The sequence below is a fragment of the Balaenoptera physalus genome (assembly GCF_965194825.1).
Source record: "Balaenoptera physalus genome assembly, chromosome: 2".
In the NCBI taxonomy this organism is placed as follows: domain Eukaryota; kingdom Metazoa; phylum Chordata; class Mammalia; order Artiodactyla; family Balaenopteridae; genus Balaenoptera; species Balaenoptera physalus.
The window spans coordinates 142,551,839-142,568,034 of NC_138883.1; the positions used below are offsets into that span (position 1 = coordinate 142,551,839).

At 44.5% G+C, this 16,196-nt stretch overlaps 1 protein-coding gene across 1 annotated transcript; it reads left to right on the forward strand.

Annotated features, from left to right (window-relative positions):
* The first annotated feature begins 28 nt into the window (after positions 1 to 28).
* On the forward strand, positions 29 to 16,142 carry GDPGP1 (GDP-D-glucose phosphorylase 1). The gene is made up of 4 exons (XM_082448816.1): positions 29 to 510; positions 749 to 863; positions 13,292 to 13,348; positions 14,789 to 16,142. Exon 4 carries the CDS (start codon positions 14,798 to 14,800, stop codon positions 15,953 to 15,955), a length of 1,158 nt encoding a protein of 385 aa, XP_082304942.1. The 5' UTR covers positions 29 to 510; positions 749 to 863; positions 13,292 to 13,348; positions 14,789 to 14,797; the 3' UTR covers positions 15,956 to 16,142.
* Positions 16,143 to 16,196: the final 54 nt, after the last annotated feature.

A 16,196-nucleotide genomic window follows, 5' to 3' on the forward strand; every position in this document is an offset into this window, starting at 1 on the left:
CAGGCGGGGCCCGCGGCGGGGCCGGACGCTCCAGGGCGGAGCCCAGGCCGCACGGCCCCGCCTCCTGGATGGGCGGGACGGGCCGCGCCCCGTGCCTGCGTGCAGGGTGCGCATGCGTTAAGGGTGCCACGACCTCGCTATGGCCCCGGCAGGATTTGCGGGGAAGGTGTGCGTGTCCGCCTCACCTGCAGTACGTGGCGGCGGGGGCGGGGCGGCTTTGTGCGGAGTCCGGTAAGGGGCATTAGGGAAGTGTTTGGAGCAAGGGTAACCGAGAAACCGTGTGACTCGCTGAGTGGCCCGAGGCGGTCGGCTGCCCCTCTGCCCAGCGAGGGCTCTTCCACCCAGACGTTACCACCGGACGTTACCACCGGGCACCTGCCGTACGTGTTGCAACCCTCATACCACCTCTCCAGAAATAACCATAACCTTTCTGCCTACTGAGGCCGTTTACTGAGGGCCCACTGAAGCGGTCGCTGTGCATAGCTTCAGTTCTTACAACAGTTCTGCAAGGTAAGTTCCCGTTTTACAAATTTGGAAATGCAGAGGCTCAGGGGGGTTCAGTGACTTGTCTAGACTCGGGCATTTACAAAGCCATCTCTCCAGTCTAAGGCTCTAAGAATCTGCCCTGCTGTACTCTTCACTCCAGCCTACATGCTGTCCTCTGACCCCACCCTGCGTCCACACTGCATGCTGGGGGAGGTAGGGATCGAAGCTGACCTGTTTGCTCTTGTCCTCTCTCAACTCCTAGGACAATGCTTGACACATGGTAGGCTCTCAATATTTATTGGATGCATGCATGAATGAATTAACCTACACTGTTCCAAAAGGTGAGGATCACAAGCTACTGCGTGGAGGAGGTGGAGGTGCGGTTAATTTTTTTTTTCTAACATCTTTATTGGAATATAATTGCTTTACATTGTTGTGTTAGTTGCTGCTGTATAACAAAATGAATCAGCTATATGTGTACATATATCCCCATATCCCCTCCCTCTTGCGTCTCCCTCCCACCTTCCCTATCCCACTCCTCTAGGTGGTTACAAAGCACCGAGCTGATCTCCTTGTGCTATGCGGCTGCTTCCCTCTAGCTATCTATTTTACATTTGGTGGTGCATATATGTCCATGCCACTCTCTCACTTCGTCCCAGCTTACCCTTTCCCCTCCCCGTGTCCTCAAGTCCATTCTCTACGTCTGCGTCTTTATTCCTGTCCTGCCCCTAGGTTTTTTTTTTTTTAATAAATTTATTTTATTTATTTTTATTTGTGGCTGCGTTGTGTCTTTGTTGCTGCACGTGGGGTTTCTCTAGTTGCGGCGAGCGGGGGCTACTCTTTGTTGCGGTGCGCGGGCTTCTCATTGTGGTGCCTTCTCTTGTTGCGGAGCATGGGCTCTAGGTGCATGGGCTTCAGTAGTTGTGGTGCGTGGGCTCAGTAGTTGCGGTGCACGGGCTCAGTAGTTGTGGCTCGTGGGCTCTAGAGTGCAGGCTCAGTAGTTGTGGCGCACGGGCTTAGTTGCTCTGCGGCATGTGGGATCCTCCCGGACCAGGGCTCGAACCCGTGTCCCCTGCATTGGCAGGCGGCTTCTCAACCACTGCCCCACCGGGGAAGTCCCCCCTAGGTTCTTCAGAACCATTTTTTTTTTAAGATTCTATATATACATATCAGCATACGGTATTTGTTTTTCTCTTTCTGACTTACTTCACTCTGATAAAAGACTCTAAGTCCACCCACCTCACTACAAATAACTCAATTTCGTTTCTTTTTATGGCTGAGTAATATTCCATTGTGTATATGTGCCCATCTTCTTTTTTTTTAATTTATTAATTTATTTTTTTATTTTTGGCTGCATTGGCTCCTTTGTTGCTGCACACGGGCTTTCTCTAGTGGTGGCGAGCGGGGGCTACTCTTCGTTGCGGTGCGTGGCCTTCTCGTTGTGGTGGCTTCTCTTGTTGCAGAGCACGGGCTCTAGGTGCGTGGGCTTCAGTAGTTGTGCCACGTGGGCTCAGTAGCTGTGGCTCGTGGGCTCTAGAGCCCAGGCTCAGTAGTTGTGGCACACAGGCTTAGTTGCTCTGCGGCATGTGGGAACTTCCCAGACCAGGGCACGAACCCGTGTCCCCTGCATTGGCAGGCGGACTCCTAACCACTGTGCCACCAGGGAAGCCTGTGCCACATCTTCTTTATCCGTTCATCTGTCAGTGGACACTTAGGTTGCTTTCCATGTCGTGGCTATTGTAAATAGAGCTGCAGTGAACATTGTGGTACATGACTCTTTTTGAATTATGGTTCTTTCAGGGTATTTGCCCAGTAGTGGGATTGCTGGGTCATATGGTAGTTCTATTTAGTTTTTTAAGGAACCTGCATACCGTTCTCCATAGTGGCTGTATCAATTTACATTCCCACCAGCAGTGCAAGAGGGTTCCCTTTTCTCCACACCCTCTCCAGCATTTATTGTTTGTAGATTTGTTGATGATGGCCATTCTGATCCGTGTGAGGTGATACCTCATTGTAGTTTTGATTTGCATTTCTCTAATGATTAGTGATGTTGAGCATCCTTTCATGTGTTTGTTGGCAATCTGTATATCTTCTTTAGAGAAATGTCTGTTTAGGTCTTCTGCCCATTTTTGGATTGGGTTGTTTGTTTTTTTGATATTGAGCTGCATGAGCTGCTTGTATATTTTGGAGATTAATCCTTTGTCAGTTGCTTCACTTGCAAATATTTTCTCCCATTCTGAGGGTTGTCTTTTCGTCTTCTTTATGGTTTCCCTTGCTGTGCATAAGCTTTTAAGTTTCATTAGGTCTCATTTGTTTATTTTTGTTTTTACTTCCATTTCTCTAGGGGATGGGTCAAAAAGGATCTTGCTATGATTTATGTCATAGAGTGTTCTGCCTTTATTTTCCCCTAAGAGTTTTATAGTGTCTGGCCTTATATTTAGGTCTTTAATCTATCTTGAGTTTATTTTTGTGTATGGTGTTAGGAAGTGTTCTAATTTCATTCTTTTACATGTAGCTGTCCAGTTTTCACAGCACCACTTACTGAAGAGACTGTCTTTTCTCCATTGTATATTCTTGCCTCCTTTATCAAAGATAAGGTGACCATATGTGCATGGGTTTATCTCTGGGCTTTCTATCCTGTTCCACTGATCTATATTTTTGTCTTTGTGCCAGTACCATACTGTCTTGATTACTGTAGTTTGTAGTATAGTCTGAAGTCAGGGAGCCTGATTCCTCCAGCTCTGTTTTTCTTTCTCAAGATTGCTTTGGCTTTTCGGGGTCTTTTGTTTTTCCATACAAATTGTGAAATTTTTTGTTCTAGTTCTGTGAAAAATGCCATTGGTAGTTTGATAGGGATTGCATTGAATCTGTAGATTGCTTTGGGTAGTATAGTCATTTTCACAGTGTTGATTCTTCTAATCCAAGAACATGGTATATCTCTCCATCTGTTTGTATCATCTTTAATTTCTTTCATCAGTGTTTTATAGTTTTCTGCATACAGGTCTTTTGTCTCCCTAGGTAGGTTTATTCTTAGGTATTTTATTCTTTTTGTTGCAGTGGTAAATGGGAGTGTTTCCTTAATTTCTCTTTCTGATCTTTCGTTGTTAGTGTATAGGAATGCAAGAGATTTCTGTGCATTAATTTTGTATCCTGCTACTTTACCAAATTCATTGATTAGCTCTAGTAGTTTTCTGGTAGCATTAGGATTCTCTATGTATAGTATCATGTCATCTGCAAACAGTGACAGTTTTACTTCTTTTCTGATTTGGATTCCTTTTATTTCTTTTTCTTCTCTGATTGCTGTGGCTAAAACTTCCAAAACTATGTTGAATAATAGTGGTGAGAGTGGGCAACCTTGTCTTATTCCTGATCTTAGTGGAAATGGTTTCAGTTTTTCACCATTGAGGACGATGTTGGCTGTGGGTTTGTCATATATGGCCTTTATTATGTTGAGGTAAGTTCCCTCTGTGCCTACTTTCTGGAGAGTTTTTATCATAAATGTATTGAATTTTGTCAAAAGCTTTTTCTGTATCTATTGAGATTATCATATGGTTTTTATCCTTCAGTTTATTAATATGGTGTATCACATTGATTGATTTGCGTATATTGAAGAATCCTTGCATTCCTGGGATAAACTCCACTTGATCATGGTGTATGATCCTTTTAATGTGCTGCTGGATTCTGTTTGCTAGTATTTAGTTGAGGATTTTTGCATCTGTGTTCACCAGTGATATTGGCCTGTAGTTTTCTTTTTTTGTGACATCTTTGTCTGGTTTTGGTATCAGGGTGATGGTGGCCTCGTAGAATGAGTTTGGGAGTGTTCCTCCCTCTGCTATACTTTGGAAGAGTTTTAGAAGGATAGGTGTTAGCTCTTCTCTAAATGTTTGATAGAATTCGCCTGTGAATCCATCAGGTCCTGCACTTTTGTTTGTTGGAAGATTTTTAATCACAGTCTCAATTTCAGTGCTTGTGATTGGTCTGTTTATATTTTCTATTTCTTCCTGGTTCACTCTTGGAAGGTTGTGCTTTTCTAAGAATTTGTCCATTTCTTCCAGGTTGTCCATTTTATTGGCATATAGTTGCTTGTAGTAATCTTTCATGATCCTTTGTATTTCTGCAGTGTCAGTTGTTACTTCTCCTTTTTCATTTCTAATTCTGTTGATTTGAGTCTTCTCCCTTTTTTTCTTGATGAGTCTGGCTAATGGTTTATCAATTTTGTTTATCTTCTCAAAGAACCAGCTTTTACTTTCACTGATCTTTGCTATCGTTTCCTTTATTTCTGATCTGATCTTTATGATTTCTTTCCTTTTGCTAACTTTGGGATTTTTTTGTTCTTCTTTCTCTAATTGCTTTAGGTGTAAGGTTAGGTTGTTTGAGATTTTTCTTGTTTCTTGAGGTAGGATTGTATTGCAGTAAACTTCCCTCTTAGAACTGCTTTTGCTGCATCCCATAGGTTTTGGGTCGTCATGTTTCCATTGTCATTTGTTTCTAGGTATTTTTTGATTTCCTCTGTTTTCTTCAGTGATCTCTTGGTTATTTAGTAGAGTATTGTTTAGCCTCCATGTGTTTGTATTTTTTACAGTTTTTTTCCTGTAATTGATATCTAGTCTCATAGCGTTGTGGTCGGAAAAGATGCTTGATACGATTTCAGTTTTCTTAAATGTACCAAGGCTTGATTTGTGACCCAAGATATGATCTATCCTAGAGAATGTTCCATGAGCACTTGAGAAGAAAGTGTATTCTGTTGTTTTGGGATGGAATGTCCTATAAATATCAATTAAGTCCATCTTGTTTAATGTATCATTTAAAGCTTGTGTTTCCTTAGTTATTTTCATTTTGGTTGATCTGTCCATTGGTGAAAGTGGGCTGTTAAAGTCCCCTACTCTTATTGTGTTACTGTCAATTTCCCCTTTTATGGCTGTTAACATTTGCCTGATGTATTGAGGTGCTCCTATGTTGGGTGCATAAATATTTACAATTGTTATATCTTCTTCTTGGATTGATCCCTTGATCATTATGTAGTGTCCTTCTTTGTCTCTTGTAATAGTCTTTATTTTAAAGTCTGTTTTGTCTAATATGAGAATTGCTACTCCAGCTTTCGTTTGATTTCCATTTGCATGGAGTATCTTTTTCCATCCCCTCACTTTCAGTCTGTATGTGTCCCTAGGTCTGAACTGGGTCTCTTGTAGACAGCATATGTACGGGTCTTGTTTTTGTATCCATTCAGCCAGTCTATGTCTTTTGGTTGGAGCATTTAATCCATTTTCATTTAAGGTAATTATCGATATGTATGTTCCTATTACCGTTTTCTCAATTGTTTTGGGTTTGTTATTGTAGGTCTTTTCCTTCTCTTGTGTTTCCTGCCTAGAGAAGTTCCTTTAGCATTTGTTGTAAAGCTGGTTTGGTGGTGCTGAATTCTCTTAGCTTTTGCTTGTCTGTAAAGGTTTTAATTTCTCTGTCAAATCTGAATGAGATCCTTGCTGGGTAGAGTAATCTTGGTTGTAGGTTTTTCCCTTTCATCACTTTAAATATGTCCTGCCACTCCCTTCTGGCTTGCAGAGTTTCTGCTGAAAGATCAGCTGTTAACCTTATGGGGATTCCCTTCTATGTTATTTGTTGCTTTTCCCTTGCTGCTTTTAATATTTTTTCTTTGTATTTAATTTTTGATAGTTTGATTAATATGTGTCTTGGCATGTTTCTCCTTGGATTTATCCTGTATGGGACTCTCTGCGCTTCCTGGACTTGATTGACTCTTTCCTTTCCCATATTAGGGATGTTTTCACCTATAATCTCTTGAAATATTTTCTCAGTCCCTTTCTTTTTCTCTTCTTCTTCTGGGACCTCTATAATTCGAATGTTGGTGCGTTTCATGTTGTCCCAGAAGTCTCTGAGACTGTCCTCAATTCTTTTCATTCTTTTTTCTTTATTCTGCTCTGTGGTAGTTATTTCCACTATTTTATCTTCCAGGTCACTTATCCGTTCTTCTGCCTCAGTTATTCTGGTATTAATTCCTTCTAGAGAATTTTTAATTTCATTTATTGTGTTGTTCATCATTGTTTGTTTGTTCGGTCCTTGTTAAACGTTTCTTGTATTTTCCCCATTCTATTTCCAAGATTTTGGATCATCTTTACTATCATGACTGAATTTTTTTTCAGGTAGACTGCCTATTTCCTCTTCATTTGTTTGGTGTGGTGGGCTTTTACCTTGCTCCTTCATCTGCTGCGTGTTTTTCTGTCTTCTCATTTTGCTTAACTTACTGTGTTTGGGGTCTCCTTTTCGCAGGTTGCACGTTTGTAGTTCCTGTTGTTTTTGGTGTCTGCCCCCAGTGGGTAAGGTTGGTTCAGTGGGTTGTGTAGGCTTCCTGGTAGAGGGGACTGGTGGATGAGTTGGATCTTGTCTTTCTGGTGAGCAGGACCATGTCCATGGGTGTTTGTGGGTGTCTGTGAACTTAGTATGATTTTAGGCAGCCTCTCTGCTAACGGGTGGGGTTGTGTTCCTGTCTTGCTAGTTGTTTGGCATGGGGTGTCCAGCACTGGAGCTTGCTAGTTGTTCAGTGGATTGGGGCGTTAGCGTTGGGACGGAGTTCTCCGGGAGAGCTCTCACCAGTTGATACTACATAGGGCCAGGAGGTCTCTGGTGGTCTAGTGTCCTGAACTCGGCTCTCCCACCTCAGAGGCTCCGGCCTGACAGCCGGCCGGAGCACCAAGACCCTTTCCGCCACATGGCCAGGTATGTGGGGAGTTTCTTGCCTTTTGGGAAGTCTGAGGTCTCCTGCCAGCATTCAGTAGGTGTTCTGTAGTTGTTGTTCCACATGTAGATGTACTTCTGATGTATTTGTGGGGATGAAGGTGATCTCCATGTCTTACTCCTCCACCATCTTGAAGATACTCTCTGATCCATGTGTGAAGCTTCCAGTTCTGAAGCTTTGACAGGATTTCCTTCCCTCCATTCACAGCCACGTTTCTCTGCTAGCCTGTTGTTGGCAGGAGCCAGTTCCTCACAAGCTGGTGGACTGAGGAGGTCACTTCCTCACTGCTTGTTGGCTGGAAGTCTCAATCAATTCTTTGCCATTTGAGTCTTTCCATAAGGTACCTTACGCATGGCAGGTGGCTTCCATGTATATATGTCTCTGCGGATTCTCTCCCTGGTAGGCTGCTCTCGCACCAGCGTTCCCTGCCAGTCATGGAACTTCCAGAAGCTGAGGAGGCATGCTCCGAGGTTAATTATTTTTTATTGTTGTTTGTTTTCAGCTTTAATGAGGTATAATTTTTTTATATAAATTTATTTATTTATTTATTTATTTTATTTTTGGTTGCATTGGGTCTTCGTTGCTGCGTGCAGGCTCTCTAGGTGCGGCAAGTGGGGGCTACTCATCGTTGTGGTGCGCGGGCTTCTCATTGCAGTGGCTTCTCTTGCTGCAGAGCACGGACTGTAAGCACGAGGGCTTCAGTAGTTGTGGCACACAGGCTCAGTAGTTGTGGCTCACGGGCTCTAGAGTGCAGGCTCAGGAGCTGTGGCACACGGGCTTAGTTGCTCCACGGCATGTGGGATCTTCCTGGACCAGGGCTCGAACCCATGTCCCCTGCATTGGCAGGCGGATTCTTAATCATTGTGCCACCAGGGAAGTCCCAGTGAGGTATAATTGACAAGTAAAATGTAAGGATTAATTCTTGATTCTAACAATTTCATTCCATTTGCTGATCTTTGTAAAGTCTAAATATAAGCATGTCAGTCTCAGTTTAAAACCATTAAGGGGTTAAATACCCAAATCCCAGCCCTCTGTAATCTGACTTCAGCCTCTTTCTCTCTCTGCCGTCTCCTCAGACTTTCTGGGTTTCAGCCACTATGGGCTCTCAGTTCCTCTTCCATCTTATTCTCAGGGAATCCTTTCCTGATAGCCTAGACTAGATTAGGAATCCGTTTTACACTCACAGAGGACCCAGTGCTTCCCCTTGACAGCGTGTATCATGTTTGCTGTCTGTCTTTACTTGGGTGGTGACTGGGTTAATGTCTGTTTCTCCTGCCAAACTGCAAGCCCCATGAGGAGCGATGGAAATCATGATCTTCAGATCTAAGGTGTGGCAGTTGTTGAGTAAATGCTTGCTGAGTGATGGTAATTTTCCCAGCACTCAATAATAATAAGGTGATCATCTGAGAGTGACTTAGTAAGACTCACTGTATCAACCCGTGAGTCCCACCATTGTGGAAATATTCCATTCCAGAAAGTGGAGGCTGCAGAGCAATGGGAACACCAAAACCAGTCAACGTGACTGGAGTGTAGTCTCTTGACAGTAGGCTTCTTCTGTCCAAGAAAGGGTTGGTCTTCAGTTAGTAAAAGGCAACTAGCAAGAAGCTGTCATGGTGTCTCCTGTGCTAGACTGAGGAGAGGGAGAGCTGACCAGCTAAGGCAAATAAATCCCTGGACTTCAGGGTGAGACTGTGTCTCTTCATGGTGAAAATATGGGAATTGGCTCTGCACCATGGTGACCATCTGTGATCTAGATCACCCAGCCACCTCACTTGACTTTGAATCCTTCTTCACTGAACAACTTTTTGATTATAATTTTGCTTCCTGTATGGAGGAGGGTCTATATCGACCATCCACTAAGAGCATGTTGCACTATTTGGCATACTTCTCATTATAAATTTTTTTTTAATTAATTTATTTATTTTTTAATTTTTTGGTTGCGTTGCGTCTTTGTCGATGCACGTGGCATTCTCTAGTTGCAGCGAGCAGGGTCTACTCTTCGTTGCAGTGCACGGGCTTTTCATTGTGGTGGCTTCCCTTGTTGCGGAGCTCGGGCTCTAGGCGCGTGGGCCTCAGTAATTGTGGTTCATGGGCTCTAGAGTGCAGGCTCAGTAGTTGTGGCACACAGGCTTAGTTGCTCCACGGCATGTGGGATCTTCCCGGACCAGGGCTCGAACCCATGTCCCCTGAATTGGCAGGCGGATTCTTAACCACTGTGCCACCAGGGAAGTCTATAAATTATTAAATAGTTATTCTGAGTCATCCAGCAGTCCCTGGTAAGTCTGGTTAGCATATTGTCCTTCCTGTGCCCGATTAACCCTTGACACAGTGATAAAACTGAGTGGCTGATTTAAAAATAACTCGTAGTGCTATTTTTAAACAAAACAATTATTTTGTTTCTTGCTTGGATCTTTCAAAAGTTTATTCATTGATCATTTTTTTATCAAAGTACCAACTCTTGGATTTGTGAATTCTAACTTTTTTTTGTTTTCCAAGACATTTCTTTCCCTGCTTGTAATATTATTTCCCTCTTCCTCTTTTCTTTGAGACATTACATAGGATGGCCACACAAGGTTTGTCTGACGCGGTGATATTTGATGTTTGATGTTTGAGACCTAAATGAGCCAGGCATGTGAAGAATACCTGGGAGAAGGGTATTTTAGGCTGAGAGAACATAAAGCACCAAGGCCCTGAGCAGGAGCAAGTTTAGGAAGAGTGAGGAGCAGAGCAGGCAAGGGGAAGAGTGGTCTGGGAGGAGGTGAGAGGGCAAGGCACCACTAAGCCTTGAGAGCCCAGAGGCCATGATGAGGAAATGGACTTTGTTCTAGGGGCTCAAGGTCACATCCCTAGTGAATGGAAGAGCCAGAATTCAAACACCTTGTCAGCCTCCAAAACCGAATCTCTCACCTTCCTGCCAGGATGATACCAACTGCACAGGCTTGTTGTGAGGGTCACCTGAGTGGACTTGGAAAGCCCCCAACCCATGCCTGGCACAACATAGACATGCGAACAGTGTGCCCTTTCTCCTGGTTTTCCTATGTAGGTTCAGTCCTGTTGTGTGGTCACTATGATTTGTCACTTTCAAGTGTTCCTCTTTATTCCTAGGTATTGTTTTTGCCTCCTAGTTCACTTGAATATAAATACAACCATACCCACTCTCTATTGATTCTATTGACTGATATGTCTTTACTCGTATTTTTAGCCTTGTGGTATCATCTTGGCCCTAGGTCCTTGGTCCTAGCCCCTGGCTTTTAATGTTACTCCAAATTTGTATCTAGCCCAGACCTTACCCTTAACCTCCAGGTTTGGCTGTCCCACTGCCTACACCACTTTTCTTGGATGCCCAGGCTGCATCTCAGAGTCAATAATCAAAACTGAACTCTTGGTCTCTCCCTTCCTCTAGTCAACCTATTCCCACCCCACTTCCCCAGCATCTCCATCTCTGTAAATGCCACTGCAGTGCCTAGTTCCTGATGCCGAGTCACTCCCAGCTCTTCCTTTTCTGTCAGTCCCCATAGTCAGCCTGTCAGCAGGCCCTGTTGGTTCAGCCTTCAAAACATGACCCATATCCCCAGCTCCTTTGTCTCTGTTGCCATCTGTGTTGTCCAGTCGCCCTCACTGCTCACCTGGCCACCAGAGTGGCCTCCAAAGTGATCTCTGCTTCCCCTTTGCTCCCCTACAATCCATTTTCCACACAACAGTTAGAAAAAAGTTTATAAAATACCAGACGATCCTTATACTTAGAACCTGCCAGTGATTTCTTACTCCGTTTAGAATAAAATCCAAGTTCCTGACCATGATGCATAAGGCCCTGCAGCTAATCTGGCCCCTGCCTTCCTCTCCAGCCTCATGGGGGGGCCCCCCTCCCCTGGTCGGCCATACCCCAGTAACATTACCTCCTTTCTGTTCCTTGCACAGGCCATCCGCCTGCCCTGCGAGACTTATGGCCTTGGACTTACAATTTCCTTTGCTTAGAGTACACTTTCCTCAGCTCTTCGTTGTAGGCCTCTTCTCATCCTTCCTGTCTTAGTTCAGCTGTCATTTCAGAGGGCCCTGCGCCGCCCTCTTGTAGAAGTGGGATGCCCTGATCCCACCCCTTAGTCACCCTCTGTTGTATCACTTGTTTATTTCCCACAAAATGCTATCACCATGGGTAGTTAATATTTTCCTTTTGCTTATCATCTGACTCCACCCCAGGATGTAAGCTCCATAAGGATATGTGTGGACTTTGTTCTCTTTATTTGCTACCATTTTCCCATTGCCTCATACACAGCAGTTACTTCATAAATACTTGGGTTTGTGGCTCAGCTGAACGTGGAGCAGGGTGCACAGAAGAGGTGGCCCCAGAATGTCAACAGTGGGGATGACGTAGGCATTGATTCTGAATGAATGAATGAGTGAATGAGAGAATAAGTGAATACTTAGGTTTAGCTCAGCAAATTTTTGGATTTCTTAAATCTATTTTGAGACTCAAATTTTTTCAAGTTGTGGTAAAATATACATAACATGAAATTTACCATCTTGACATTTTAAAAGTTGTGATTAAAAAACACGTAGCGTAGGGACTTCCCTGGTGGTGCAGTGGTTAAGAATCCGCCTGTCAATGCAGGGGAAACGGGTTTGAGCCCTGGTCTGGGAAGATCGCACATGCCGCAGAGCAACTAAGCCCGTGTGCCACAACTACTGAGCCTGTGATCTAGAGCCCGTGAGCCACAACTACTGAAGCCGTGTGCCACAACTACTGAAGCCCGCTCGCCTAGAGTCCATGCTCGTCAACAAGAGAAGCCATTGCAGTGAGAAGCCCGCGCACCACAGCGAAGACTAGCCCCCACCCGCCGCAACTAGGGAAAGCCCGTGCGCAGCAACAAAGACCCAACGCAGTCAAATATAAATAAATAAATAAATTTATTTATTTAAAAAAATATATGGCAGTCTTCATAAGGTAAAAATAAAAAAAAACACGTAGCATAAAATTTAACACCTTAACCATTTCTGAGTGTATAGTTCAGTAGTGTTAAATATATTCACATTGTTTGGTAGCCAATCTCCAGACCTCTTTCCTTCTTGAAAAACTGAAACTCTGCGCCCATTAAACAACAAACAATTCCTCATTTTCTCCTCCCCCCAGCCCTTGGGAACCACCGTTCTACTTTCTGTCTCTATGAATTTGAGCACTTTAGGTCTCTTATATAAGTGGACTCATACAATATTTGTCCTTTGGTGACTGGCTTATTTCACTTAGCATAATGTCCTGAAGGTCCATCCGTGTTGTAACACACGTCAGCATTTCCTGTTTTTTAAGGCTGAATAACATTCCATTGTCTGTATATAACGCATCTTGTTTATCCATTTATCTATCGATGGATACTTAGTTGCTTCCACCTTTTGGCTGTTGTGAATAATGCTGCTATGAACATGGGTGTACAAATATCTCTTTGAGACCCTGCTTTTGGTTCTCTTGGATATATACCCAAAAGTGGGATTGCTGGATCATATAGTAATTCTATTTTTAATTTTTTGCGGAGCTGCTGTACTGTTTTCCATAGCAGCTGCATCACTTTACATTCCCACCAACAGTGCACAAGGGTTCCAATTTCTCCATATCCTTGCCAACACATGTTATTTTCTGTTTTTGATAGCAGCCATCCTAAAGGATGTAAAGTGGTATCTTACTGTGATTTTGATTTGCAGTTCCCTAATTAGTGATGTTGAGCATCTTTTCATGTGCTTGTTGGCCATTTGTGTATCTTTGGAGAAATGTCTTAGGCTCACTTTCAATAGAATAATTAAAGATTTTATGTTTTATTGTCAATATTATGCTTAGCTCGAGTTTAAAAAAAAATTTTTTTATTGTGGTAAAAGACGCATAAGATTTACCACCTTAACCATTTCTAAGTGTGCAATTCAGTAGTGTTAAGTATAGTCCCATTGTTGTGCCACCAGTCTCTAGAACTTTTTCACCTTACAAAACTGAAACTCTATATTCATTAAACTCAGCTTGACTTTTAATATGTTGTTTTGTATGTTTTTTGTTTTTTCTGTTTTACTAATATGAAGTTTCTGGACCAGCAGAGCTGAGGGTACCCAAACTTGTACTGAGGCAACTCTACTGAGGTAAGCTTCATTCTGAAGTCCCATCTGGGCCAACAGCAGGTCGTCTCCCTGACACCTCTGGGTCCACAGGGCTCCAGGGGCCCAGTGGGAGATGAAGACAGGCACCTATATTTCTGCCTTAAAGGATTGGCCTAGGGCACTTATGATTGGCCATGCTCACCCAAATGGTTCTATGCATGGCCATTTGGAATCACTACACAACAGTAGAAAAGCTGTTCCCACAAAGGAGTGGTCAGCTTTGAAGCCTTGGCCATTCTCATGCACTGGAACACCGGTGCAGTTTTCTGGAGGGCAGTTTGACAGACTATATATCAAAAGCCTGAGCCATGAGCCTACTCTGACCAGTGGTCTACTAAGATTTTATTTTAAAGGAAAATAGAAACATCTGCAAAGATAGATACACAGCATGTTCATCACAACATTGCATATAATAGTATGAAATTGGCAGCAACCTAAATGTACAACAGTTGAAGATTTGTTAAAAAATTAAGATCCGGGACTTCCCTGTGGTCCAGGGGTTAAGACTCCGCACTCCCAATGCAGGGGGCATGGGTTTGATCCCTGGTCGGGGAACTAAGATCCCACATGCCACATGGCAGAGGCAAAAAAAAAAGGTCAAGATCCATCTACATATGAAAATGAGGCTAAATGTAAATTGTGATTTTTCCCTGGGCACTGGAATAAGGGTTGTAATTTATCTTTATTTTTTTAATCCATTAAGAAAGTTTACTCAATATATATAATTTTTAGAAAGAGAAAGAATTTGATTTATATATATATATTTTAATAAGTGTGATAGATTCTGACTCTTTTTATTTTATTTATTTATTTATTTATTTTTGGCTGTGTTGGGTCTTCGTTTCTGTGCAAGGGCTTTCTCCAGTTGCGGCGAGCGGGGGCCACTCTTCATCGCGGTGCGCGGGCCTCTCACTGTCGCGGCCGCTCTCGTTGCGGAGCACAGGCTCCAGATGCGCAGGCTCAGTAGTTGTGGCTCACGGGCATAGCCGCTCCGTGGCATGTGGGATCTTCCCGGACCGGGGCACGAACCCGTGTCCCCTGCATTGGCAGGCGGATTCCTAACCACTGCGCCACCAGGGAAGCCCTGATTTATATTTTTAATTCAGTAAAAACGTATGCTAATCTGCAGGTGATAATTATAAGTGATTTCTGTGTTTACAAAATATTTTACCATTGGCATATATTACTTTTCTAATCAGAGCAAAAAGTAAAGGTTATTTGAAAATAAAAATAAGAGAGTTCCCTGGTGGCCTAGTGGTTAGAATTTGGGGCTTTCACTGCCGTGGCCCAGGTTCAGCCCCTGGTCGGGGAACTCATATCCCACCAGCTGTGTGGCACAGCCAAATAAATAAATAAATAATAAAAATAAAATCTTTGGAAATGGGATAGCATCATGTATTTTTCACCTTATGATTGTTTCAGGTCAGCCCCATGGCTATTCCACATGGTTCAAATGAAACTTCCTATTTGCTACCTCCAAACAAGGAGGACTGGGGAGGGCACGGCATTCCTGACTTTGTCTATGGGCAGAAGGAACTCGTGCCAAAACGGATTCAGTGGCCAAGGAACGGACCCAGCCTTTTGGACACTCTGCCACTGTCTCGCTTTGACTCTGCCCTCTGCTTGGCTTGGAGGCAGCGGATGGAGCTGGGGCTGTTCCGCTACTGTCTGGGGGAGCTGCAGACCCAAACTCTCCCTGGTGCCGTGGGGTTTGTGGCTCAGCTGAATGTGGAACGAGGTGTGCAAAGAAGGAGCCCCCAGAACATCAGGAGCGTGAGGCAGGCGTTTGACCCTGAACAGTTTAACTTCAACCAGATCCGGCCAGGAGAAGTCCTCTTCCGCTTGCACCGGGAGCCCGATCTCCCCAGTGCTCTCCAGCAAGACGACATCCTTGTGGTGATCAATGTCAGCCCCTTGGAGTGGGGCCACGTGCTGCTGGTGCCCGAGCCCGCCCGAGGGCTCCCCCAGCGCCTGCTGCCAGGGGCACTGCAGGCCGGGGTTGAAGCTGTGCTGCTGAGCTCACACCCAGGCTTCCGAGTAGGCTTCAACAGCCTGGGCGGCCTGGCCTCAGTGAACCACCTCCACCTGCATGGCTATTACCTGGCCCACAGACTGCCCGTGGAGGGGGCCCCAAGCGAACCCCTGGATCCTGGGGGCCGTCTGCACCTGCTCCAGGCCCTCCCAGCTCCTGGCTTCCTCTTTTACACAAGCGGGCCAGGGCCCGACTTGGAAGCCTTGGTAAGCAGGGTATGTCAGGCCACTGACTATCTGACTGACCACGAGATTGCACATAACTTGTTTGTGACCCGGGGGGCTCCACCTGGAAAGACATCATCTTCCTCAGCCCTCACAGGGGTCCGAGTAATTCTTTGGGCCCGGAAGTCCAGCTTTGGGATAAAGGAAGGCGAGGCCTTCAATGTTGCCCTCTGTGAGCTGGCCGGGCACCTCCCTGTCAAAACGTCCCAGGACTTCAGCAGCCTGACAGAGGCTGCGGCTCTGGCCGTCATCCGGGACTGTCTGCTGCCCCCAGCCCAGGCAGGAGAGGTGCAGGCAGCACTGGTGGCCTTGATAGCCAAGGAGGAGCAGTAATCCTTCCAGAAGTATTTATTTTGTAACCGATCTAAGTCTCTTTCCAGAAGGCTGTCCATCATGGTCATGTGGACACTTTCATGAATGCCTTCTCACCTGTCTCAGCCTAAGGGGAAGGATAAAGAACTGGTAAGTGGTCTCTTTAAGGAGGAGGAACCTTGGAATAAATCGAATGAATGAGCCCTCATGGATGTATCTGCTGCTTTTCAACTTTCTTCTTAGATAAGCCTCAGGAATGTCA

Excerpts from the sequence above, each read along its gene's own strand:
- GDPGP1 (XM_082448816.1), top strand. The coding sequence starts at position 14,798 with ATGGCTATTCCACATGGTTCAAATGAAACTTCCTATTTGCTACCTCCA.